Source organism: Bos taurus, chromosome 3, assembly GCF_002263795.3.
Source record: "Bos taurus isolate L1 Dominette 01449 registration number 42190680 breed Hereford chromosome 3, ARS-UCD2.0, whole genome shotgun sequence".
NCBI lineage: Eukaryota > Metazoa > Chordata > Mammalia > Artiodactyla > Bovidae > Bos > Bos taurus.
Window position 1 is genome coordinate 46709680 of NC_037330.1, and position 25986 is coordinate 46735665.

At 35.4% G+C, this 25986-nt stretch overlaps 1 protein-coding gene across 5 annotated transcripts in view; it reads right to left on the reverse strand.

The window, feature by feature from the left end:
* The window catches only part of PTBP2 (polypyrimidine tract binding protein 2), an 85695-nt gene that overhangs the window by 55592 nt on the left and 4117 nt on the right, over positions 1-25986 (reverse strand). For all 5 annotated transcript variants that reach the window (XM_024989568.2, XM_024989566.2, NM_001434849.1 and 2 more), the window contains exon 3: positions 3120-3195. In XM_024989568.2, coding sequence (XP_024845336.1) covers positions 3120-3195 — 76 coding nt within the window. The remainder of the gene's footprint in view (positions 1-3119; positions 3196-25986) is intronic.

A 25986-nucleotide genomic window follows, 5' to 3' on the forward strand; every position in this document is an offset into this window, starting at 1 on the left:
TAGCTGTTGTAGAGATAGGCAATGTTGTCTCACTTTAATTTTTATTCTGGATAAAAATCCTTTATCAACTGCATGCTTTGTAAAGATGTCTGCCACTCTATGGCTTGTCTTTTTATTCTCTTAACTGTATTTTGAATAATGTTAAGTTTTTAAAACTGATCAAATCCCATTTGTTCTCTCACAGACCATGCTTTTGGGGTCAAATTAACAACTAAACAAAACATAGATCCAACAAGTTTGCTGCTGCTGTTGCTGTTGGCAGCATATGGATATCTTACTGTTATACAACTCTGCTGAAAAATCTATTTTTTCCCCTCTACTGAACTGCCTTTGTACCTTTGTCAAAAACCGGTTGTCCATAATTGTGTGGCTTTTTTCTTGGACTCTCTATTCTGTTCTACTCATCTATGTACCTTTACGTTAATATAATATTGTTTTGATTACTTTAGGGTTTACAATAACTTCAAAACAGGAGTCAGTCCTCCAAATTTGTACTAGCTTTTAACTATGCATCTTTGTTGAAGCTTCAATACGCTGGTCACCTGATGTCTAGAACCTACTGATTAGAAAAGATTCTGATGCTGGCAAGGACTGAGGGCAGAAGAAGGGGGCGACAAGAGGATGAGACAGTTGGATGGCATCACTGACTCAATGGACATGAGTCTGAGCAAACTCTGGGAGCTGGTGAAGGACAGGGATGCCTGGAGTAATGCAGTCCACGGGGTCACAAAGAGGCTGACATGACTTAGTGACTGAACAACAAAATGTTTCTTTTTTCTTATCCTACCTAGCATTTTTCTTCAGATTTTAGACATTTTCAGTTATTAATGCTTCAATTATAGACATATTTGGCAACATTCTCTTCATTCCCTCTCTGAAAACTCCAAGGACACATACGTTAGACTGCCTGATCATCCAAAGACATACTTTTATTCTCTCTGGAAACTGAATACTTTCTGTCAATCTGTACTCAAGTTCACTAACCTTTCTTCAGTTGTCTCCAAACTTCTGTTAGTCTCAATCAGTGAATTTTCCATTCCAAATATGGTGTGAATATTGTATTTTTCAGTTACAGCATTTCTATATACTTTCTTTATAGCTTTCTCAACACATTCTTCCATGTTTATTCTTTCAATATTTTCTTTTACAGCTTTAAAAATACTTATAGTCTCTGTCTGCAAATTCCAGTATTTAGGTCATTTTGAGGTCTATTCTTATTGAATGGTTCTTTACATGATTTTAACATCTGATGTAGGTAGGATATTGTGGATAATTGTGGGAAGACTGAATCATGTTGTCTCCCTTAGGGGATACTGTTTTATTTAGGCAGGCAATTAAATTACTGGTGAATTCTTCACGTCTTGTCAGACTGGACTATCACAGTCCCTTAGTCTTATGATTGTCACTTACTATTAGTATTAGTGTATGATCCTTTCTCTGAAAGCCTGAGCATTCTGCAGCCTAAACAGAATGTTTGAGGTAATCCACAAGATGTATACATTCTAACTTTCCAGAACTCCAATGTCTCAGAGCACTGTACAATCTATGGAATCACCATTCTAACTCTCAGCCCCACAGTAGGTCATTCCTGACAGACCATGAGTGTGTTAACCTGCACATATGCAGTCCAGTCATTATTCAAAATTCTGATTTTGAATCCCTACACTGAATTCTGCCCTCTGACCTATGCCCAAACCCTTGGACGAATTCCTTTTTCAGGATCCTCCTCCATAAATTCCAAATAGCTCAGAAGCTCTGAATACCAATCTTATTCTCTTCAGCACAGTGAAACCTTCATGCTCTGCTTGGGTTCTACCTCCATGTGCTACAACAGTAGGGTACCTCAAAGGAGAAAAGCCAAACTATGAGGTTCATTTCACATGTTTCCTTTATCTCAAGGATCACCATCCTATACTATTTACTCATCAATTCCAGACAACAGCTGTCCTACATATTTTACTCTATTTTATAGTTTTCCATTTTGAGGGAAGATGGAAAGAAGGAAAGGCTGCTACCAGTAGTCTGTCACAGCCCTACGAATCAGTTTTTAAAACATTTCCATTATCCATCATTAAACGTAGTTTCAAAAAAATGAAACTGGCAGAGATACAGACATCTGAGCTTGTTTGTTCAATTATTTGCACATGGTACCCTGACTTTCAAAATCATGGCCTAGTAATTTTGTTTTGTAATTGTGACATGGAAAACTCAGTAATGACAATGTGAAGAAAAATTCATCCTATCATTATTATAACTATATTTGGAGAATACTTCATTGTAATTTGTATTTAACTTGCAGGGTCTGTGTGTGTGCACTGAGGTGTACATATACATGGGTGTGGTTATCTAAAGAAAATCAAAATGCTTTCATTCCTTTACAATCTTTACATTGCCCAATTTGATTCCTCAAACAAGTAATTTAGGAAAGGGTTTAGTAAAAAGAAACCTTGGTTAAGGTAAATAACATAAAATGTACAGTTATAAAGCAAACTAATTCATTCATCATCGGATTCAAATTTGGTCCAGTGGCCAAAAATCTAAGATCTAAATATTGGTCCACATATTTACAGACAGACAATACAACCAACCAATTATTTCAAACATATAAAGTTTAAATACCCCGTGAAGATTAAACAAATCTTACATTTTCAAGTAAATAAAGGAAGTCAATTCAAAGAATTAAAATACTGTTACAGCAAAGAAACATATTGAAACCACATAAAAAAGACAACTATGCAACTGAATCTTGTACTTGGGGCTGTAGGATTTGTGGGACTGAGAAGAAACACTTACAGTAAAAATATTTTATGACAAAGAAACATGAAAGCTAAACATGCAAGTACAAAAAGTGAGAGTGAGGAAACTTGTAAATGAAAGAAAAAAAAGGTTACATTTGTCATTAAAAAAAAAAAGCTGTAAGATTTAATTACTTGACCACAAGACACCCACTTCAGTTTTTTTTTCCACTTGATACATATCTACTACAGCAAAATTTCCTCTAAAATGTTTCAACACAAAGCATTTAAAAACAAAGGCTACTCTGGTAAAGCACACCAAACTTGTAACATTCTGCCCTGCAAAATGGCAAATAATGAGACTGTTAGGAGAGTAACACTTACCTGTAACCACCATGCTGGTCATGTTAGAGTTTGGACTACTGAGAACACTGCCTGAGAGTAGTTCGTCAGATCCTCTCTATAAAAACAAGAACAAATTAGTGTAAGACCCCTTTAAATTTAAAAATGTTAATCTGAAAGTCACTTCTCTGTAACTTTTCAAATAGTGTCACTGAAAAATGTCAGGTGTTACACTACTGGGAATAAAAAAAAATTTAATTCCTGAAACAATAAGTTAACTCCACTCTCCTATCCGTAACTTCCTTTCTCACAAAGCCAACAGTAGGTCCTTCCTTCCATTAACCCAAGTCCAAAAGGCAATAAATAGGAAAAATGACCAGGTTTCATAATTAAAAGCTTTGGAAAACTACATCAATTTTTTAATAAGCAAATACCAAAGCAGTTGAACTTTCTCACAGACACTCCGAATCCTTCAACCTCATATCCTTTACTCATCCAGATAACTCAGGTCTTCAGAAAATGAGAACTTCACACTAATGATCTGGACAACTCATCTTCATAATCATTGAAATTAAACAGGTGTATGTTTCAATGGCTAGAACACTGTAAGCAAAGGCAAAATCTATGGAATGAGAAATTTCTTTCTGCCAATATAAGAAGAGACAATCATGTTTTCAAATCCTTTAAAGAAAAATCACATGAATCGTATGTTCATATGTTCTTAGAACTACACAATTTGTTCAAACCAAGCAATGTTGTTTCAGCTGTTTTTAAGTGTACGTACGTAATGTGCGTACTTACAAAAGTACATATGAGCACACTAATATTTAAAACAGCTAAATCAACTGTTTTGCCTATTTGAAGTATGTGTATACTTACATACATTGGTAAGCAATATTTAAAATAACTAAATCAATACTAGCTGATTTAGACAAACAGTACGAAGTTGAATACAACTACCAAAATGGAAAAAAAAATATACAAAGGAGATGATTTATCGAGCATTTCAGAAAGTCCAAAACAATTCTAATTAACCATAAACTTCATGCTAATCAGTGTTAAACTCATTCTTTAATAAGCTGTATTACAATATAAAAATGATAAATATTCGTATGTCATTGTCCTCATTGTTTTAAAATCAAACTATTTATTAACATCAAGCTCAGAGACATACAAGAAGAAAAATAAAAACACAGTATCAAGTCACATTTACATCATCTTTAATTTTTTAATCAAGATATGGAAGATACAGCATGGCACTGTTTTATAAGGACATGACATACAGAATTAGATACTTAAGAGATCCTTAAATTGTGGTCCCTAGAGCAATATAAAAAACCTGGAAATTTCCTTAGCGAAATATGTTCTCAGATCCATCCTAGACCTACTGAAGAAAACAATGGAGACAGGATCCAACAACCTAAGTTCCTTAACAAGCCCTCCAGGTGCTTCTAATGAATGCTAAAGTTTAAGAACTGCTGATAAACATTACTGGTTAACTATCAACAACAAAAATGTTTCCTAGTTTGTTTTCTTTTTAATTTTTTTAGAACACTTGTTAAATTTAAAATAAAATTGAGAAGGAACAGATTTCTCATATACTCCCTGCCACCACACATGCACAGCCTCCTCCATTATCAGCATCCTCCACCAGACTGGTACATTTATTACCAAAGATTATTAATGTATCATAATCACCCAAAGTCCAGTTTAATACTTTAATTAAGGTTTAATACTGTACATTCAGTGGGTCTGGACAAATGTGTAGTAACATATATCCATCTTTTAACATTTTTTTTTTTAACATTATTTTTACTACCCCCAAAATCCTCTGTGCTCTGGCTATTTTCATCCAAACTCCTTCCAACCTCCTGAATTTTGTTGTCTCCATAGTTTTGCCTTTTTCAGAATACAGGTGGAATCTTACAGTATGCAGCATTCTCAATTGGCTTCTTCCATTTAGTAATCTGCATTTATGCTACCAGGTACCCCCATGCCTTTTCATCGCTTGAAAATTCATTTTGTTTTACTGCTGATAAATACCACATTGTTATGTACCACAGTTTACTAATCCATTCACCTACTGAAGTAGGACATCTTGATTGATTTCATGTTTTGGCAATTATGAATAAAGCTGCTGTTAAGATACATGTGCAGGTTTCTGTGTATACGTAAGTTTTCAACACCTTTGAATAAGTATCAAGAGGTTATGGGATCATATAGTACAAGTATGTTCAGCTTTGTAAAAACAGCTAATTTGTTTTCCAAAGTGGCTATATAATTCTGCATTCCCACCAGGAATCTATGAGATTTCCTGACACTCAATATCCTCCCCGGCCTTTACGGGTGCCAGTGTTTTAACTATTCTGAAACAGTATTTTGGCTATTCTGATAGTGTAGCAGTATTTCACTGTTGTTTCCGTTTGTATTTACTTTATGACATATGATGTGGAGCATCTTTTCATATGTGTATCTGCCATCTGTATATCTTCTTTGGTGAGGTGTCAAATTTTTTGGTCCACTTTCTAATCAGGTTGCTTTCTTACTGCTGAGTTTGAAAGTTCTGGGTATTTTAGATAATAGCCCTTTGCTCCGTGTATTATTTGCAAGTATTTTCTCCAAGTCTGTGGCTTGTCTTCTAGATATATTTCACAGACAAAAAAATTACTGATTTTAATCAAGTCCAGCTAATCAATTATGTCTTTCTTGGATTATGTCTTTGGTGTTGTACCTGAAAAGATACCTTTGTACCTAATTATCGAGATTTTTCTCCCACATTATTTTCTAAAAATTTTATAGTTTAGCATTTTATATTTAGGTCTATGATCCACCTTGAGTTAATTTTTGTGAAAAGTTTAACGTCTGTCTCAATTCATTCTTTTGCACATGGATTTCAGTTGTTCCACTAGCACCTGTCAGAAAGACTATCTTTGCTCCACTGTTTTGCCTTTGCCTCTTTGTCAAAAATAGGTTTGACTATATTTATAGGGGGCTCTATGCTGGGCTCTCTATTCTGTTTCACGAAAACCAGGCTGCCTTGATTACTGTAGCTTCATATTAAATCTTGAAGTTGAGTAGTATCAGTCCTCCAACTTTGTTATTCTCCTTCAATACTGTGTTGGCTATTCTGGAGTTTTTGCTTCTCCATATAAACTTCACAATCAATATGTTGATACCCATATAATAACTTGCTGGAATTTTGACTGGGATTGCACTGACTCTATAGATCATTTTGGGAAGAAGTGACACCTGACAATATTGAGTATTTCTATACATGAATATGGACTTCCCAGGTGATGCAAGTGGTAAAGAATCCACCTGCCAATACAGGAGATGTAAGAGATGCAGGTTCAATCCCTGGATTGGGAAGATCCCCTGGAGAAGGAAATGGCAACCCACTCCAGTATTTCTCACTTTGAAGATTCCACGAAGAGAGGAATCTACCTGCTGAACACCATGAGAGCACAAACTCACACAACCAATAAAAATACAAAATAAATTTAACAATGACACACAAAAGAGGATCAATAAAATCAAGCTTTTGATTTTTCAAAAAGACAACAAAAGAGACAAAACAAAAAAAGATAGCTACTTATACCTCATTAATCCATGCACATAAGAATAAAAGCTCAGGGAAAAAACTGAAAGCAACCAGATGAAAAAAACTTAGCTCAGTGAATAATCTCATGGAGCATAATGATACCATTTTCTTACAGTTGCAGGACTTTTATGAAAAATAAACTTCTAGGCTATTTATGCCACTATGTTCTTCATTTGCATTTTGTTACAGTGGCTTAGACTTTACACTAACATATACATATCCCTACCGCACAATTGCACTCATCTCACACGCTAGTAAAGTAATGCTCAAAATTCTCTAAGCCAGGCTTCAGCAATACGTGAACCATGAACTTCCAGATGTTCAAGCTGGTTTTAGAAAAGGCAGAGGAACAAGAGACCAAATTGCCAACATCCGCTGGATCATGGAAAAAGCAAGAGAGTTCCAGAAAAACATCTATTTCTGCTTTATTGACTATGCCAAAACCTTTGACTGTGTGGATCACAAGAAACTGTGGAAAGTTCTGAAAGGCATGGGAATACCAGACCACCTGACCTGCCTCTTGAGAAACCTATATGCAGGTCAGGAAGCAACAGTTAGAACTGGACATGGAACAACAGACTGGTTCCAAATAGGAAAAGGAGTACATCAAGGCTGTATACTGTCACCCTGCTTCTTTAACTTCTATGCAGAGTACATCATGAGAAACACTGGGCTAGAAGAAGCACAAGCTGGAATCAAGATTGCAGGGAGAAATATCAATAACCTCAGATATGCAGATGACACCACCCTTATGGCATAAAGTGAAGAAGAACTAAAAAGCCTCTTGATGAAGGTTAAAGAGGAGAGTGAAAAAGTTGGCTGAAAACTCAACTTTCAAAAAATGAAGATCTGGTCCCATCACTTCATGGGAAATAGATGGGGAAACAGTGGAAACAGTGTCAGACTTTATTTTTGGGGGCTCCAAAATCACTGCAGATGGTGACTGCAGCCCTGAAATTAAAAAACGCTTACTCCTTGGAAGAAAAGTTATGACCAACCTAGATAGCATATTGAAAAGCAGAGACATTACTTTGCCAACAAAGGTCCGTCTAGTCAAGGCTATGGTTTTTCCTGTGGTCGTGTATGGATGTGAGAGTTGGACTGTGAAGAAAGCTGAGTGCCGAAGAACTGATGCTTTTGAACTGTGGTGTTGGAGAAGACTCTTGAGAGTCCCATGGACTGCAAGGAGATCCAACCAGTCCATTCTGAAGGAGATCAGCCCTGGGTGTTCTTTGGAAGGAATGATGCTAAAGCTGGAACTCCAGTACTTTGGCCACCTCATGCGAAGAGCTGACTCACTGAAAAGACTCTGATGCTGGGAGGGATTGGTGGCAGGAGGAGAAGGGGACGACAGAGGATGAGATGGCTGGATGGCATCACGGACTCGAAAGACTTGAGTCTGAGTGAACTCCGGGAGTTGGTGATGGACAGGGAGGCCTGGCGTGCTGCAATTCATGGGGTCGCAAAGATTCGGACACGACTGAGCGACTAAACTGAACTGAACTGATACATACCCCTGTAATACGGGTAATAGAAAAAAAAGACACTGCATACTTCAACTGACTAGCTCTATATAAGCAAAAAGAAATAAAATTGGATCCCCACCTAAACAGTGTAGTAACTAAAATATTTTTTGATGAATTAGAAACAGAATAGATAAGACTTTAAAATTTTTCAGCAGAAAATATCTTTTTATCTATGAGTGTAAGTCACAAAAGTGGATCACATACTATGTAATGAATACCTCAATAAGTTTCAAAAATAAGAAATTGTACAGATCGTAATATTTGATCAAACATGATATTTTAATGAAAGTAAGAGAAGAGAAAAACAGAACAAAATCTAATTGTTATTTATTCAGATAAGATTTTGGAACAGTTTTTAAAAATTTGAGCCAAAAAATGACTCTACACCTCACAGAGTAATAACAAACTTTAAAAGACAAGTTACTTATAAAATAAGCAGCAAGAGATTAGTTTTCAGCACATGAAATGAAAATTACCCTTAATCTTGATCACAGTTTAAAAAAAAAAAGAAAAGAAAAAAAATTAATACTAGACATATATGCCATCTCACTTCTCAGACTAGCAAAATTCCAAGCATTTCAATATGCTGGGCAGGCTATGGGGAACTGAGGAATCTGCATTCTAACCAGCAGTATAAAGAAATGAGAAGATTTTCCATATATAGCAATGAAGTGATTTCCAGGGTATATTTACCTTCTAGGATATGTTTAACATTATGTTAAAAAGTCAAGATATTAAACCCTGTGTATTCTGTGCTATATTTTCTCTAAGATGCTAGGAGGGAGCATGCAGAAAAAACTCACATTTGCTTCTATTAAATAGAAGAATAAACAAAAAATTAATGAAAGTAGAAACCCTTTGTAAGGGGAATACAATAAGCAAAGTAGAATGAACAGGAGTAGAAGACATCTATGAATGTGGCTTGTTTTGCAACTCTGGAAAATTTATTCAAAGTGAAAAACTATTCCCTAAAAATGAAAATCAAAATGTAACAAACAAATCTAACTATTAGGGTGATGGCAGAACCACACACAAAATTATTTCAATAAACTTTAAAAAAAACCCTGTAATTGTATTGGTCTAACCAAAAAATTTGTTTTTAAGTAAAAATAAAAGACACATTTTTCATTTTTACCAAGAACTTTACTGAACACATTCACTGTTTTGTTCCACTATTTTCTGCCATTTTTCAGGCATAACTTCATAATTCTATAACTAAAAACTTGTTTTGAGTAAAGAACTGTTCCAGGTGCTTTTTACAGTCTTCTAGGGAATTGAAATCTTTTCCATTAGGTGAATTTTGTAAAGACCAAAATAAATGGAAATCCAAAGGTGCAATATCTGGTGAATACAGCTGATCAATCAGAACTTTCCAGATAAGTTGTAATAGTTTTTTTTTTTTTTTTGGGGGGGGGGGGGGCTGGTCATCAAATAAACATGCGGTATTGCATTATCCTGATAGAAGATTATGCATTTTCTGTTGAATAAATCCACACACTTTTTATTGGGTGCTCCTTTCAGTTGGTCTAATTGGTAGCAATATTTATTGAAATTAATCATTTGGTTCCCCAGAGGGAGCTCTTATTAGATAACTGCTTTCCAATCCCACCATATATACAACATCACTTTCTTTGGATGAAGACTGGTGTTTGGCTGGTGGTACTTCAACTCTCTTGTCCCACAATCTCTTCCATTCCACCTGATTGTACAGTATCCACTTTTCACTGCTTGTCACAGTTTGTTTTAAAAACAGAACGTTTTCACTATGTCCAAGTAGAGAACAGCATCAAGAAGGTTTTTTTCATTTATGTAGAACCCAGACATCAAAACAATTAACATAACCAAGCTGGTGCCACCCATTTTCAAGGCTTGATCTGACTATTTTGAGTATGTCAGCTATCTCCCACATGGTGTAATATCAACTGTTCTCAATGAATGTCTCAATTTGATCACTATGGACTTCAACTGGTCTACCCAACCTACTCATCCAGCAAAAAATCCCCAGCATGAAAACTTCGATTAACCACTTTTGACACATTTGACCAGGCACAGCACCTTCTCCATATACTACACAAGTCGTTTTTTGTGTTTCAGTTGCATTTTACCTTCCTTGAAATAATAAAGCATAATATGCCGAAAATGTTGCTTTCCCTTCCATCCTCAACTGTAAAATGGCTGCACAAAAATTCACCAATTTTAATAAGTTTTCTTTAAAATGCATGCTGATATGACAGCTGTCACAATACAATCTAACAAAATTGTTTCAAGTGAACAAAGTTAAAAAAAAACAACTACCAAAATTGTTTCAACTGAAGTTAATACAAAGATAACTAAGCAATACTAGAGTCATCTTATGGAAAAAAACAAATGAACCTGTTGGCAAACCCAATACTATACATTTTTCATGAAATACACTTTGAGGACAAAAATAATTGCAAAACAAATCTTAAAATTATATTACAAAAAATATACTACAATGTTACCACTGATGTTGCTTTTTAAAGAAATATATATGCAATTATGTTAACATTAGCAAGAATTTTCAACCTACAAGAGATACCAACAAAAAAATTGGAAAAGGAAACACAGTAAAATTATGTACGAATTGGAAATGAACACAGATATATATGTCTTATTTTATTAGCTTTCTCAAGTGAAAAAATTTGGAAACAATAACAAACCTAAAAGACATTGGCACCTTTGCACCCACATTATTATTGTCTCTAAAGACCAGGTCCCACTAAAGGACCCATGATTTCCAGCTAACTAAAATTTTGGAGAAAAAAATAATACTTTAGGTAAAGAGCAAAACTAGTGATATTATGAGCTGCTGATGGCGCAAGATGAGAAAATTCAAACATTTTTAAAGAAATGATCACTGCAATAAGACTAAATGTAAAAATCTTTGCCTTCAAAATAACACTTTCATCAACAATAAAGAATTCACGTTGTACTGGAGTTTAGGCTAGAGTTAGCAGCTCATAAGGAAAATTTTTAGCAAAAATCTCTCCTGTTTTTCTTTTAATAAGGGTGTTTTGGTAAAACCAAATATTTGAGAGGAAAAGTTCTTCTGAATAGAAAAATACTAAGTAACATATGCAGGAGAAGAGTATCACCATTTTTGCAATACCCAGTGGAATTATGCAATTATTAGCTACTAAAACCCACTAGTACAGACAGATGATGGAGCACTCTATACTGGATGCATCAAGCAGAGAACACCTGAACCTACTAATAAATGTCAACATCACAAAAAGATAACTAGGCATGTTCCTTCTAGGGTGATACATTAGAAATTACACCGTACATTTACAAAGTATTCTTGCTGAAAATTAAACTTGAATCTGATCAAGTCTTATTACCTAACTACAAGTACACAAGAGATAAAGGATATGAGGAATAGAAAAAAATGACAACATAGAGGTAAAATCAGCAAAAGCATAATTTTCAAAAAATTGTACAGAATAGATGACCCAGTTTCTCTAACAGAAAATCAATAAAGGGGGAGAGAAAAAAAAAAAAAACAAAACTGTCCTATTAATAGACTTGCTTGTATGCATGCTATGTCGCTTCAGTTGTGTCTGACTCTTTTCCACCCTATGAACTATAGCCCGCCAGGCTCCTCTGTCCATGAGGATTCTCCAAGCAAGAATACTGGAGTGGGTTGTCATGCCCCTCCAGCAGGGATACAGACCTTAAAGTACCAAATCAGTAAGCTGACTTTCCTTGATCCCTGATTTAAAAAGAAAATACACAAGATTTCTTTAAAGTGATCAGGAAATTGATTACTACTGTTGGAGATTACATGGCATTGGGAAATTATTTTAGGGACTTCCATAGTTCTAACAGTGGATAAGACCCCACCTGCTAATGTAGGGCACACGGGTTTGATCCCTGGTCCGGGAAGATTCCACATGCAGAAGAGGAACTGAGTGTATGCGCCAGAACAACTGAGCCCATTATAGAGTCCCTGCTCCACAACAAGAGAGGCCACCACAATGAGAAGCCCACACACCGCAACTAGAGAAAGCCTAAGACAGCAACGAAAACCCGGAGTAACCAGAAAGAAGTAACTTGAAAAAATTATTTTAGTGGTGGGGTGGGATGGGCAAAGTAAGTGAAAGTAATTAAGTGATACAAACTTCCAGTTATAAGTAAGTTACTGGGATGTAATGCACAGCATGGGGAATGTAATAATAATATTGTAATAATTTTATATGGTCACAAATGACTACTAGATTTACAGTGACCAATTTGTAATATGTATAAATGTTGAATCATTATGTTGTACTCCTAAATCATAATACAGTATGTCAACTACACTTAAACAACAACAAAAAATTCTTTAAAATTTTATTATGTATAAAAATATCTTCAAGAGACTGTATCTGTTAGAGATACACATTGAAATATTTAGGAATGATATAAAATCATCGCTAAGATTTGCTTTAATATTCTTCCAAAGGAAGGCAAAGAAGTGTACTATTATACCATTCACCCCACTTTTGTACATTTTGAAGCTTTCACAAAGCTTAAAAAAGTGAAAAAGGTAAAAGACACTGATGGAAGAAATTGAAGAAGATGCAAATGGAAAGATATTCTTTCCATTTATGCTCATGGATTGGAAGTATACTGTTAAAATGCCCATACAACTCAGAGCAATCTACAGATTCAATGCAATCATCAAAATTCCAATCACATTTTTCATAAAATAGAAAAAAAAAATCCTAAAGTCTATACGAAACAACAAAAAATCCTTAAGAACCAAAGCAATCGTGAGAAAGAACAAAAGTGGAGGCAGCACACCTCTTGGTCTTAAACTGTAATATAAAGAGTAACTCAAAACAGTACAATATGGGCATAAAAGCAGACTATTATAGATTAATTGTACTGAGTTCAGAAATAATCCATGGTCAATCAGTTTACACAGAAGGAGCCAACATACACCGTGGAGAAAAAACAGTCTCTTCAAAATGATGCTGAGAAACCTGGACAGTCTCATGCAGAAGAAAGAAACTGGACCACCATCTTTCATCACACATAAAAATTAACTCAAAATATATTAAAAATTTGAACATAAGGGCTGAAACTATAAAACTCCCAGAAAAAATGTAAGTAGTAAGTAAGCTCCTTGAAATCAATCTTAGCAGTGACTTTTTGGATTTGACACCAAAAGCAAAGGCAACAAAAGCAACAGTAATTAGGACTATGTCAAACTTTAGCTTCTGTAGGGTGAAGAAAACCATCAACAAGATGGATGGAAGGAAAAATCTGCACATCATACGTGAAATGTCAATATCAAAAATATACAAGAAACTCATAGAACTCAGAAAAAATAAACATTAAAGATTAAAAATAAACATTAAAGATTAAAGAATGGGCAGAGGACATAAATTGACATACAAATGACCAATAGGTACACGAAAAGGTACTCAATCATGGATCAGTGAAATGCCAATCAAAATCACAATGAAGTATCACCTCACACCTGTTAGGTGGATGGATGCTATCAAAAAGAAATAACAAGCATTGGCAGGGATTTGAAGAAATGGGAACACTTGCGCAATGACGATGGAAATGTAAACTGATGTACCCACTAAGGAAAACACTATGCAAGTTTCTCAAAAAATTTTACAAAGTAAAACTGCATGATCCAGTAATGCCATTTCTGGATATTTATCTAAAGGAAATAAAATCACTATCTAGACATTTGCACCCCCATGTTCACTGTAGCACCAGGGAAACAACTTAGGTCTCCATCAATGGATGAAGAAAATGTGGTTAATCTACACATTCATAACAGCTATAAAAGAAGAATTTACCATTTGCAACAACATGCAAATGAGGTCATAGGGCTAAGTGAAATAAGTCAGAGAGAGAGAGAGACAAACACTGTATGATCTCATTTACCTGTAAACTCTTAAAAAACGCAAAACACTGAATTCCGAAGCACAGTCTGGGGCAGTAAATAAAGATGGTGGCCAAAAGGTACAAACTTGGAATTCTGACATAAAGTGAAAAAGTGAAAGTGGAAGTCGCTCAGTCGTGTCCAACTCTTTGCGACCCCATGGACTGTAGCCTGCCAGACCCCTCTGTCCATTTCCCAGGCCAGAATACTGCAGTGGGTAGCCGTTCCCTCATCTGGGGGATCTTGCCAACCGAGGGAACAAACTCAGATCTCCCACACTGCAGGCGGATTGTTTACCAGCTGAGCTACCAAGGAAGCCCATAAATTAGCCCTGACCATGTAACACATGCTGATATAGTTAACAATATTTGAAAGTTGCCTAACGCTACGCTATGCTACACTACGCTACGCTAAGTCACTTCAGTCGTGTCCGACTGTGTGTGACCCCATAGACGGTAGCCTACCAGGCTCCCCCGTCCCTGGGATTCTCCAGGCAAGAACACTGGAGTGGGTTGCCATTTCCTTCTCCAATGCATGAAAGTGAAAAGTGAAAGTGAAGTCGCTCAGTCGTGTCCGACTCTCAGCGACCCCATGGACTGTAGCCTACCAGGCTCCTCCGTCCATGGGATTTTCCAGGCAAGAAGAGTACTGGACAGGGGTGCCATTGCCTTCTCCAAAAGTTTCCTAAAGTAAATCTTAAAAGTTCTCAGCACAAGGAAAAAAATTTAACTATGTGTGGCAATGGATGTTTACTATACTTATTCTGGTAATTGTTTCACAATTTTTATACGTACATCAAATCATGCTGTATACCTGAAAATAATATAATGTTATATGTCAATTATATCACAATCTCAAAAAAAAAAAGGAAAAAGAGAACTCTACAAATCAAAGCTTACTGCCAAACGTATCAACTGATTTTTCTTAATCTTAAATGCATTTTTAAATAAGAAAATAAACATGTTCAGCATGTAAAGTGACAAAAAATAATAAAACAAATCTAGCTGGGTAGAAAGAGATAAAAACAGAAATTAGTGAAATATGAAAAAAATTACAGAAGGTGGTACTTTGAAAAAACCAGTAAAATAAGGCCTCTGACAAGAAAAATTAAAGGATAAAATATGAATATGTGCTTTTAGCAAAAATAAAAAAGGGGAGAATTAAAAAATGCTATAAAATTCTGAAAATAGCAAAGTACTGAATAACCGAATAAATCAGTAAACTTTGATGAGAGGTGGGAGCATGGATCAAGAGGGAGGGGACATGTATACCTATGGCTGATTCATGTTGTTGTATTGCAGAAGCCAATACTATATTGAGAGACAATTATCCTCCAATTAAAAAGAAATAAATCTGAAAAATAACTTTGGAAGAAATCAAACTATTTGTCAAAAAAAAGGCTCTCTCTTTCCTCATGCCTTACACACAAGTTGTTTAAAATCCTTGCAACATGTAGGACAAATGATGGGAAGTACAATGCATTAGCTTTGGTAAAACTGCCAGTGACTTATTTTCCTTTTTGCCTAAAGCATCAAGTTTCTGCATTGAGCATGTCTTTTACAAATAAAGAAAATATCATGGAGAAGAAATATGCTCTCCAATTAATTTATAAATGTAGTACAACTACAATCAAAAATCAAAAGTCTTCATGGAACCCAGCCACCTTATCTTGTATATACACACAAACACATATATATATTTGTATATATAAATAAATGAAAAAAAATGCCAAGGACAGTTTTTAAGAAAAGTTGTGAAATTTACTCACCAAAATTCCAGCCAGGATTTATCATGATGCTACATTAAATTAAGACATGTATTGATAGCGATAGTCACAAACAATGAAACAGAAGAGATAGCCCAGGGAAGTTTCTCACATATATGGCAACACGACAACTAATACTGCAGATCAGTAGGAAAAACATGAAATCAATCAAGTTTGTAGCAAATTTGTTAGCCATAAGGGGAAAAAAACCATGTAACCTTTATAACACACTAAAATTAAATTTCAAGTAGACTGAGGCCCTAAATGTGAAAATCAAAATTTTTAAATGTTCAAAATAAAATCTGGAAGACTATATAAAAGATCAATTTAATACAAATTTCCTAAAGCTAAAACAAATTTAATGTTAGTATTTCCAAATCTAACCATCAATTAAAAAAAAAATAGCCACAGACAGGAAGTTTATCTGTACCTTGTACAACAAAGCTTTAGTACCCACAATTCATAAAAACTCCTAAGAATCAATAAAAGGAAAAGTTCCATAAATCAATATATAAAAACTCCAAGAAAATAAATGAAAACTTTGAAGCTGACTTCTAATAAAGTGCTCCTTCTTAGGATTTACAGATTTACAGGACTTCCCTGGTGGCTCAGACGGTAAAGCGTCTGCCTACAATGCAGGAGACCTCGGTTCGATCCCTGGGTCGGGAAGATCTTTTGGAGAAAGAAATGGCAACCACTCCAGTATTCTTGCCTGGAAAATTCCATGGAAGGAGGAGCCTGGTAGGCTACAGTCCATGGGATCACAAAGAGTCGGACACGACTGAGCGACTTCACTTACTCGCTCACTTACAGATTAAAGAACTATAATAAAAAGCATCACCATCATTTGAGTAGTTATGTACCATGTTGTGCTAATTCTTTTACATATTGTTCAATCAAGACAACTTTTGAAATAGGTCCCGTTAAACCCATTTTAAAAGCTGTAAAACTGAAACTCAGAGGCTACCTTATTCAATGTTAACTCGTCTGTTAATTCTAAATCATGTGTTTTTAATTTGACAAGACCTACACTGACAAAACATTTCTTTTTCATCATCAATAACTCCAATCTATATTACATTTTAATACTGCTGCTGCTGCTTCTGCTAAGTCGCTTCAGTCGTGTCCGACTCTGCTTTATTATAAAAATTTTATTTGGACTTTCCATCTTTGCATATATCCTTTAAGAATACTGATGAACAGATACTTATCGAGAAGACTATGCTGAGCATAAACAGGTTTAACAAAGTTATTTAAACGAATGTTCTTGAAAAAACACAGACGTATGCAAAAAAAAAAATCAGCTATCATGTATCTTTTAACAGAAAAACATTCCACCACTTACAGAATATTACTAAAAATCAAGAGAACGTGATGGCCTTAGATCCATCCACCAACTGACACATATGGAGAACATAATAATTGTAACATCAGAATACAATCAGTAGATGCAGACTACGGATAACTCTGTACCACCAACAATCAGTTTTCTTCAAAAATAAAATGTAATTATAAAAGCCTCACAAGGATAAAAGGATAATTTGCAGATCAAAAGAAATTTATTTACTGAATGTGTTGATCTTTGATCCTGAACCTTCCATACCACTAAAAATAAAGACAGTAAACGTACTACAACTTTTACAAGACAAATAGAAATCTTAACACAAATTTGGCACTTGAGAACATTAAGCAATTGCTGCTTTTTTCTTTTGGAGGGAGTGCACTGTGGTTGTATTTCTTTAAATCAGAGAGGGAGGAGGGTAGACAGAGAGAACTGACTCTATCTTTAAAAGAGACACAATAAAGTACTTTCGAATGAATACAAATACCCGGAATTTTTCTCAAAATAACAGAGGAGGAGAAAAGTAGAGTGTGGATAGCCTAAATTTTAGCAATGGGTTGTTTGTTGATGATTGTTTGGGCTGAGTGACAAATAACAGTTTATAATACTACTATGTCTTTTTTCTAAGTTCAAAATTCACAATAGCTATAACAAGAATCATTTCTCAAAAACACATTTCTTCCATAACTTTTTGATTATATTTTATTACTTTTCAAGTAAAAAAATTTACCTAACCACCTTAGTCCTTCATGAATAGCTAAAACTAAATTAGGAAACTTATTTAACTTTCAATTTAGCAACACAAATGAACCAAATAAGATATCTAAACAGTTAACTACAGAGGCTCATGATTCTAAATCATAGTGCTCCATATAATACCAAAGCTAAGGACTTTGCAGCTCAGTTGAGACATTCTAAAAATAGAATAATGAGCTACTTTCATATATGGAAGCTTACAGGTATATGGTTTTCCAGTAGTCATGTATGGATGTGAAGAGTTGGACTACAAACAAAGATGAGCACAGAAGAATTGATGCTTTTGAACTGTGGTGTTGGAGAAGACTCTTGAGAGTCCCTTGGACTGCAAGGAGATTCAACCAGTCCATCCTAAAGGAAATCAGTCCAGAATGTTCATTGGAAGGACTGATGCTGAAGCTGTAACTCCAATACTTTGGCCACCTGATGAGAAGAGCTGACTCATTTGAAAAGACCCTGATGCTGGGAAAGATTGAAGGTAGGAGGAGAAGGGGACAACAGAGGATGAGATGGTTGGACAGCATCACCGACTCAACGGACATGAGTTTGAGTAAACTCTAGGAGTTGGCGATGGACAGGGAAGCCTGGTGTGCTGCAGTCCATGGGGTTGCAAAGAGCCAGACACAACTGAGCAACCGAACTGAACTCAACAGGTATATGGAATACTGCCTACCACATGAAGTACAATCTTTCTGCCTACCTATCTGACATCCTATATTTTCTCTCCCTCCCACATACAAACTCTGCAGTAAAATTCAAACGATTCAGCTGATTGTTCAATGGTTATGAATCTGTGCCAGCCTATTGACACAACTTTAGACATGTCTTTCCCTCAACATATATTGCTCAGTTCTGCACCCAAACATTTACATGTACTGGTCACAATCCACTAATTTCATGAAATCTACTCTGATTCTACCAATTAATGTTCCCTACTGTAGCTTTAGGGCATTTTTGTAAACCTTGAATTAGTATATTTATGTCTTTAACTAGATGAGGTCCTAGAAGATATAGCTCTTTTGGATCTCCAGGGAAAAGGAAGAAGGTTAAGCAATAAAATTGGCATTGACCTTTTTACTGATAAGTAGCTCATGAGATTATGAGCATATTGAAGCCAGAGACCTTCCAAGAGTCATTAAGTATACTATGTACTATGTAATATGTACTACCAATGATGGAAAATCAACAAAATAAGTAAGGTCTCTGCTCTCAAGACACATATATTCTTAGTGTCTTTGAATCACCAGTTTTTAACATAGTGCTGTCATTTAGTAGACACACTGTGCTGCTGCTGCTAAGTCACTTCAGTCGTGTCCGACTCCGTGTGACCCCAATAGAAGGCAGCCCACCAGGCTCCCCCGTCCCTCAGATTCTCCAAGCAAGAACACTGGAGTGGGTTGCCATTTCCTTCGCCAATGCATAAAAGTAAAAAGTGAAAAGTGAAGTCCCTCAGTCGTGTCCAATTCTTAGTGACCCCATGGACTGCAGCCTACCAGGCTCCCCTGTCCATGGGATTCTCCAGGCAAGAGTACAAATGTCTTTAATTTGAAATTCTAACATAAATACCCTAGCAAGAATTATGTAACATTTTAAGAAAACTCAAAACCTAAAAACCCGAATAACACAGTTTTTGGTTAAAATACTGGTCATCAATCAGTTATATTCAACTACTATTAAAAAGGTTATGTTTAGTACTATTTTATTGCAATTACCTAGGAAAGCCAATGATGCTGAATAAAGTACCCATATTACAACTTAAACTGTCTTTGCATTCAACAGTTTACAACTGGTGCTTTCAAAATTCTAGTGAAATTTAACCCAAAAAAAGCTAACTATTTGGGCCCATTATTCTGCAAGAATTTCAGAGGCAAAATGGTTAAAAGTATAGAAATAAACCTCTGAAACAAATTACAAAGAATTAAAAAAAATTTTTTTTAAGAAATGCAACAAACTTTGTATTAAAATCTACCAATTTCCTTTCTGTTTCACAGTCTCACTGACCTAACCAAATAAAAAGGGGTCTATAAAGAAGGCTAAGTGCCAAAGAATTTATACTTTTGAACTGTGGTGTTGGAGAAGACTCTTGAGAGTCCCTTGGACTGCAAGGAGATTCAACCAGTCCATCCTAAAGGAAATCAGGCCTGAATACTCATTGGAAGGACTGATGCTGAAGGTGAAACTCCCAATACTTTGGCCACCTGATGAGAAGAGCTGACTCATTTGAAAAGACCCTGATGCTGGGAAAGATTGAAGGTGGGAGGAGAAGGGCTCGGCAGAAGATGAGATGGTTGGATGGCATCACCGACTCAATGGACATGAGTTTGAGTAAACTCCAGGAGTTGGTGATGGACAGGGAGGCCTGATGTGCTGCAGTCCGTGGGGGTCACAAAGAGTTGAACACAACTGAGGTACTGAACTAACTGAACTGAAATTAATGAAAACATTCATATGGATAATGAAAAATGAGATTTCAACATAGCCCAGAGCTACAAAAACTGGATATTCTATATGTAGTATAAATTGGTTAACATTAATAAAGGACTTAGTTCATGGAAAATACTTTTTATGTACAATCACACTTAATATTCAAAGTTTGTCATCTCAATTCTAAAGAAACTTAAGTTTAAAATGTTTTAAAATGTTTAAGTATCAAACAGGAAAAAAAGCTGAATTATACTACTTAATAATTCAAATGGGCTTCCCTGGTGGCTCAGATGGTAAAGAATCTTCCTGCAATGCAGGAGACACAGGTTCGATTCCTGGGTTGGGAGAATCCCCCAGAGAAGAGAATGACTACCCACTCCAGTATTCTTGCCTGGAGAACCCCATGGACCAGCGAGCCTGGTGGGCAACAACATCTAAATGCCCAAAACTGTATCAAAAAAGTAATAAAACTGTAGGAAAAAGTACCTATAATGCATATGAATCAATTATCTTTATATATAGAGTTGGACAAACATGATAATCATTAAAATAGATCCCATATTCAAAGAGGCAGTTCACAGAAACAGAAAGCCAAAGTTTTAAAATCTCACCTATTTCAAAATATAAATTACAAAGCTTTTTTTACCCTAAAATTAGCTAATATTCTAAATTTTCATTAAAACTCAGAATTGGTAAGGGTACAGAAAAACAAGCACTCCCATACACAATTGTAGAAAACAAATGAGTAAGAATCCTCTTGGCATTGTGGCTTTAATAAACTCTTTAGCTGTAATTTAATTTGACACAGTATTTTTACTTTTATTTTTAATATTCTCACTTGTTAACTGCAAAAATAATTAAATCAAAATATTAGTCGATGTGGAACTCAACTGTGATGTGTAAAGCAACTACAGTGTGAGGCACCAATGTAACAAGACAAAACTATAATTGCAGAGACCATATTAAGTAAAATTTTTAAGTGAACTTCTACTTCTAGCCAAGAAGGTGTAACAATGGACCAATCTGCCCTACTTAGGAAAACAAAAAAGTCATACATAATTTATACAACACTGTTTTTCAAGACCACTGGACACTTGACAACGATGCACCATGGGATAAGCCATGACTGTCCCAGCTTACTAGCTTGAGAAAGTCCAGGTCAAGGCCCAGCTCCAATAAGGAAACTGGGTTGAACTTCAGAAATTCCCTGACAGTTAAAAGTCAAAAATCCAAGATCAAAGCAGCTCAAGTTTGTTTGGCAGAGTTCAACAGAGAGCTGCACAAAGAGAACTCTGGAAGGTCAGCAGAGAATCCTCCCTGAGTATTCAATGCACGTGCATAACTATGTAAAGTAGAAGGTTATTTCTCTTGTTGTTTAAGTCTTTTAAAAAGATAAATGGCTACTTAAAGAATGCGCTATAGAATTTATAACATGTAGAAGTACAATGTTATAATAACAATAGTACACAGGCCAAAAGGGGAGAAGTATTCTAATACTTTAATGGCAAAGAGCCACTGCTACTGCTACTGCTAAGTCACTTCAGTCCTGTCGGACTCTGTGCGACCCCATAGACGGCAGCCCACCAGACTCCGCCGACCCTGGGATTCTCCAGGCAAAAACACTGGAGTGGGTTGCCATTTCCTTCTCCAATGCATGAAAGTGAAAAGTGAAAGTGAAGTCGCTCAGTTGTGTCCGACTCTAGAGACCCCATGGGCTGCAGCCTACCAGGCTCCTCCGTCCATGGGATTTTCCAGGCAAGAGTAGTGGAGTGGAGTGCCATTGCCTTCTCCTGATGAGGGTAAAAAATGGAGAGTGAAAAAGTTGGCTTGAAACTCAAAATAAAAAAAACTAAGATCATATCATCCAGTCCCATCACTTAATGGCAAATAGAGGCGAAAAAGTGCAAACAAGTGACAGATTTTATTTTCCTGGGCTCCAAAATAACTGCAGACAAAGACTGCAGCCATGAAATTAAAAGACACTAGCTCCTTGGAAGAAAAGCTATGACAAAACTAGACAGCACATTAAAAAGCAGAGACATCACTTGGTCAACAAAGGTTCATATAGTCAAAGCTATGGTTTTTCCAGTAATCATGGACAGATGTGAGAGTTGGACTGTGAAGAAGGCTGAGCACTCAAAAAATGGTATTTTTGAACTGTGGTGCTGGAGAAAACTGTTCAGAGTTCCCTGAACAGCAAGGAGATCAAACCAGTCAATCCTAAAGAAAATGAACCCTGAATATTCATTGGAAGGACTGATGCTGAAGCTGAAGCTCCAATACTCTGACCACCTGTAGTCTACAAGAACTACACTTTAAACTGAAGGATACAAATAGTCTGAAAGTAACACAATGGAAAAAGATAAACCATGTGAACTCTACTCAAAACAAAGCCAAGATGAGTATAATTAGAAAAAGTATACCTTAAAGCAAAGAAGATTACCATGAATAAAAATGGTCACTGTATAATAATAAAGAGGTGAATATATCAAGAGGACATAGTAATCTTAAACATTTATGTACTAATTGTAATTTCAAAAATATAAAGTGAAAATGATAGAAACACAAGGCAAAACAAACGAACGCACAATATAGATTTCAATGTCATTTTTTCAGTAAGTGACAGCAATAGAAAGACATCACTTGAACAACATTACCAATAAGCACGACCTAATTAACATATACAGAACACATCGCCCAACAACAGAATACACCTCTCTATAAAGCACTTAAAACTAACAGGATATATAATATCTAAACCATAAAATAAGAAAAAATTACAAAGATTCAAGTCTTCCAAAATATGTTCTCCAGGCACAATGAATTAAATTAGAAACAAACAAAAAGTATATGGAAAATTCCAAATACCTGGAAATTAAATAACATACCTCTCAATAATCCATGGGTCAAAGAAATAAACATGGTAGATGTACTCTGAACTGAATGAAAAGAAGCTTACATGTCAAAACTTGAGGGATGCCATAAAAGCAATATTTGTATGAAAATACATAACATTAATCCTCTGTATTAGAAAAGATACCGTGTCAACTACATCAACTTTAATATTAAATAGGAAAAAAGCAAACTAAATACAAAGCAGAACATTCAAACAGCAGAAATCAATAAGATGGGAAATGGAAAACATAGAAAATTCAATGAAGCCAAAAGCTGATTATTTAAATTAATAAAATCAATGTATTTCTAGACAGACTGATAAAGGAAAAGACACTAATTATCAATATCAGAAATGAGAGAGATGACATCACTATAGATTCTAGTTATTAAAAATATAAAAATCCAATACAACAAACAACCCTACAAATAAGTTTAGCAACTGTGATGAAAAAGCTTAGCAACTTTGATGAAGAGTTTAGCAACTTTGATGAAACAGACTAATTCTATGAAAACAAAATTGCCAAAGCTCACTCAAAAGGATAATCTGAATAATCCTGTATCTATTCAATAAATTGAATGTGTAGTTTAAAACCTTCCCACAAAAACAGCAAACCCATACAGCTTCACTGGTGAACTGTACCAAACATTTAGGAAAAAAATAACGTCATTTAAGGTATTTAATTCAGGAACAAAGAATGCTTGCTCTCCCTATTTAAACACTGCACTAGATGCTTTTTCATACTTAGTGACTGAACAACTAAATGCCATAGGTAAGAAAAAGAAAAGACATTCAGATAGAAAATATAATAAACAGTGTACACAGAAAATCTGATGGCATCTACCAAAAAGCTGTATACTGTAATAAAAATGTCTGGCAAATGTGCTAAATACAAAAGCAATGGGCAAAAATAATCTTTATTTCTATATATTAATAACAAATGGACATTTGTTTTAAATATTACTTAGAATAGCACCAAAAAAAAAACCCAAAATAAGGATAAATCTGAGTAAAAAGACAAAAAATCTGTATAGTGAAAATATAACTGCTCCAAAAAGTAAAAGATTGAATTAAATGTTAAGATAATTTGTGTTCATGGGTGGAAAAACTCAACATTAAGATGTTAATTTTCCCCAAATTGCTCTATTGATTCAAGTTAATTTCAATTAAATTCCAGCAGGCCTTTCTGTAGAAACTGACTCATAGGAAAATGTAAAGGACCCAGAAGAGCCAAAACAACTTTGAAAACAAACACAGTTCCACTTTATTTCAAGATTTGATATAAAACTAAGTAGGATAGTACATTTTTGGCTACTAAATAGACAAAAACGGGTCAATGAAAAAGAATACAGTACAAAGAATCATATGTAGATAATAATTGTTTCTGACCAAGATGCACAGCCAATTCAATTAGAAAAAAAAAGTCTTTTCAACAAATCATGCTAAAAAAAGTGAATTTCCATATTCAAATCCAAAAAATCTTGATTCATACATTGCATCATATTAAAAAAAGTTAAAAAGAACTTAAATGTAAAACTAAAAACTATAAAATCTATCAGAAAACAAAGGAGAAATCTTTGTGACCCTGGGTTTCACAATGACCTGTTTTTATTACTTAGTCACTAAGTCACTTCAGACTCTTTTGTGACTCCATGGACTGCAACCCACCAGGCTCCTCTGTCCATGGTATTTACCAAGGAAAAATACTAGAGTGGGTTGCCATTTCCTTCTCCAGGGAATCTTCCTAACCCAGGGATCAAACCTGTATCTTCTGCATTGCAGGTGGTTTCTTTACCCCTGATCCACTGAGAAGCCCTCACTGAGCCACCAGGGAAGCCGTAAAGACAATGAGTGAGTGAGTGAAGTCGCTCAGTCGTGTCCGACTCTTTGCGACCTCATGGACTGTAGCCTACCAGGTGCCACCATCCATGGGATTTTCCAGGCAAGAATACTGGAGTGGGTTGCCATTTCCTTCTCCAGGAGATCTTCCCGACCGAGGGATTGAACCCGGGTCTCCCACATGGTAGGTACTGTAGGCAGATGCTTTACCGTCTGAGCCACCAGGGAAGATCCTAAAGATGACTTAGATATGACCAAAAGCATGAGCCACACTAGCAAACACCTGGTAAACTTAAATTCATCAGAATTAAAAAATGCTATTTTTCAAAACACCATTGAGAGAATCAAAACAAAAAAGGCAGAAAATACTGCAAACCATATATCTGATAAAGAACCTGTAACCAGAATGTAGACTTCTCAAAACTTAAAGAAATAAATCAATTTGAAAAGCAGACATTCAAATAGACTTAACCAATGACATATAGCTTGCAAAAAAGTCCATGAAAAGATGTTCAACACCAAAGACACTAGAAAAATGAAAAATAAAACCACAAAGAGATTACCAGTTCACATCCATCAGACTGTCTATAATTAAGAAAAAACAGTAACAAGCACTAGAGAGGATGTAGATGGGGGATGCCACGGGCAGTAAACTGGAAATGAAAGCATTTGTTTACAAAAAGACCTGCACAGAAACTTTATTTATAATAGACCCAAATTGGAAACAATCCAAATGTCCATCAAGAGTTGTGTGGATAAACAAACTGCTGTATGTCTGTACAATGTAGTACTACTAAGCAATAAAAAGGAATGAACTACTGATATACAACATGGCTGAAATTCCAATAATGCTGA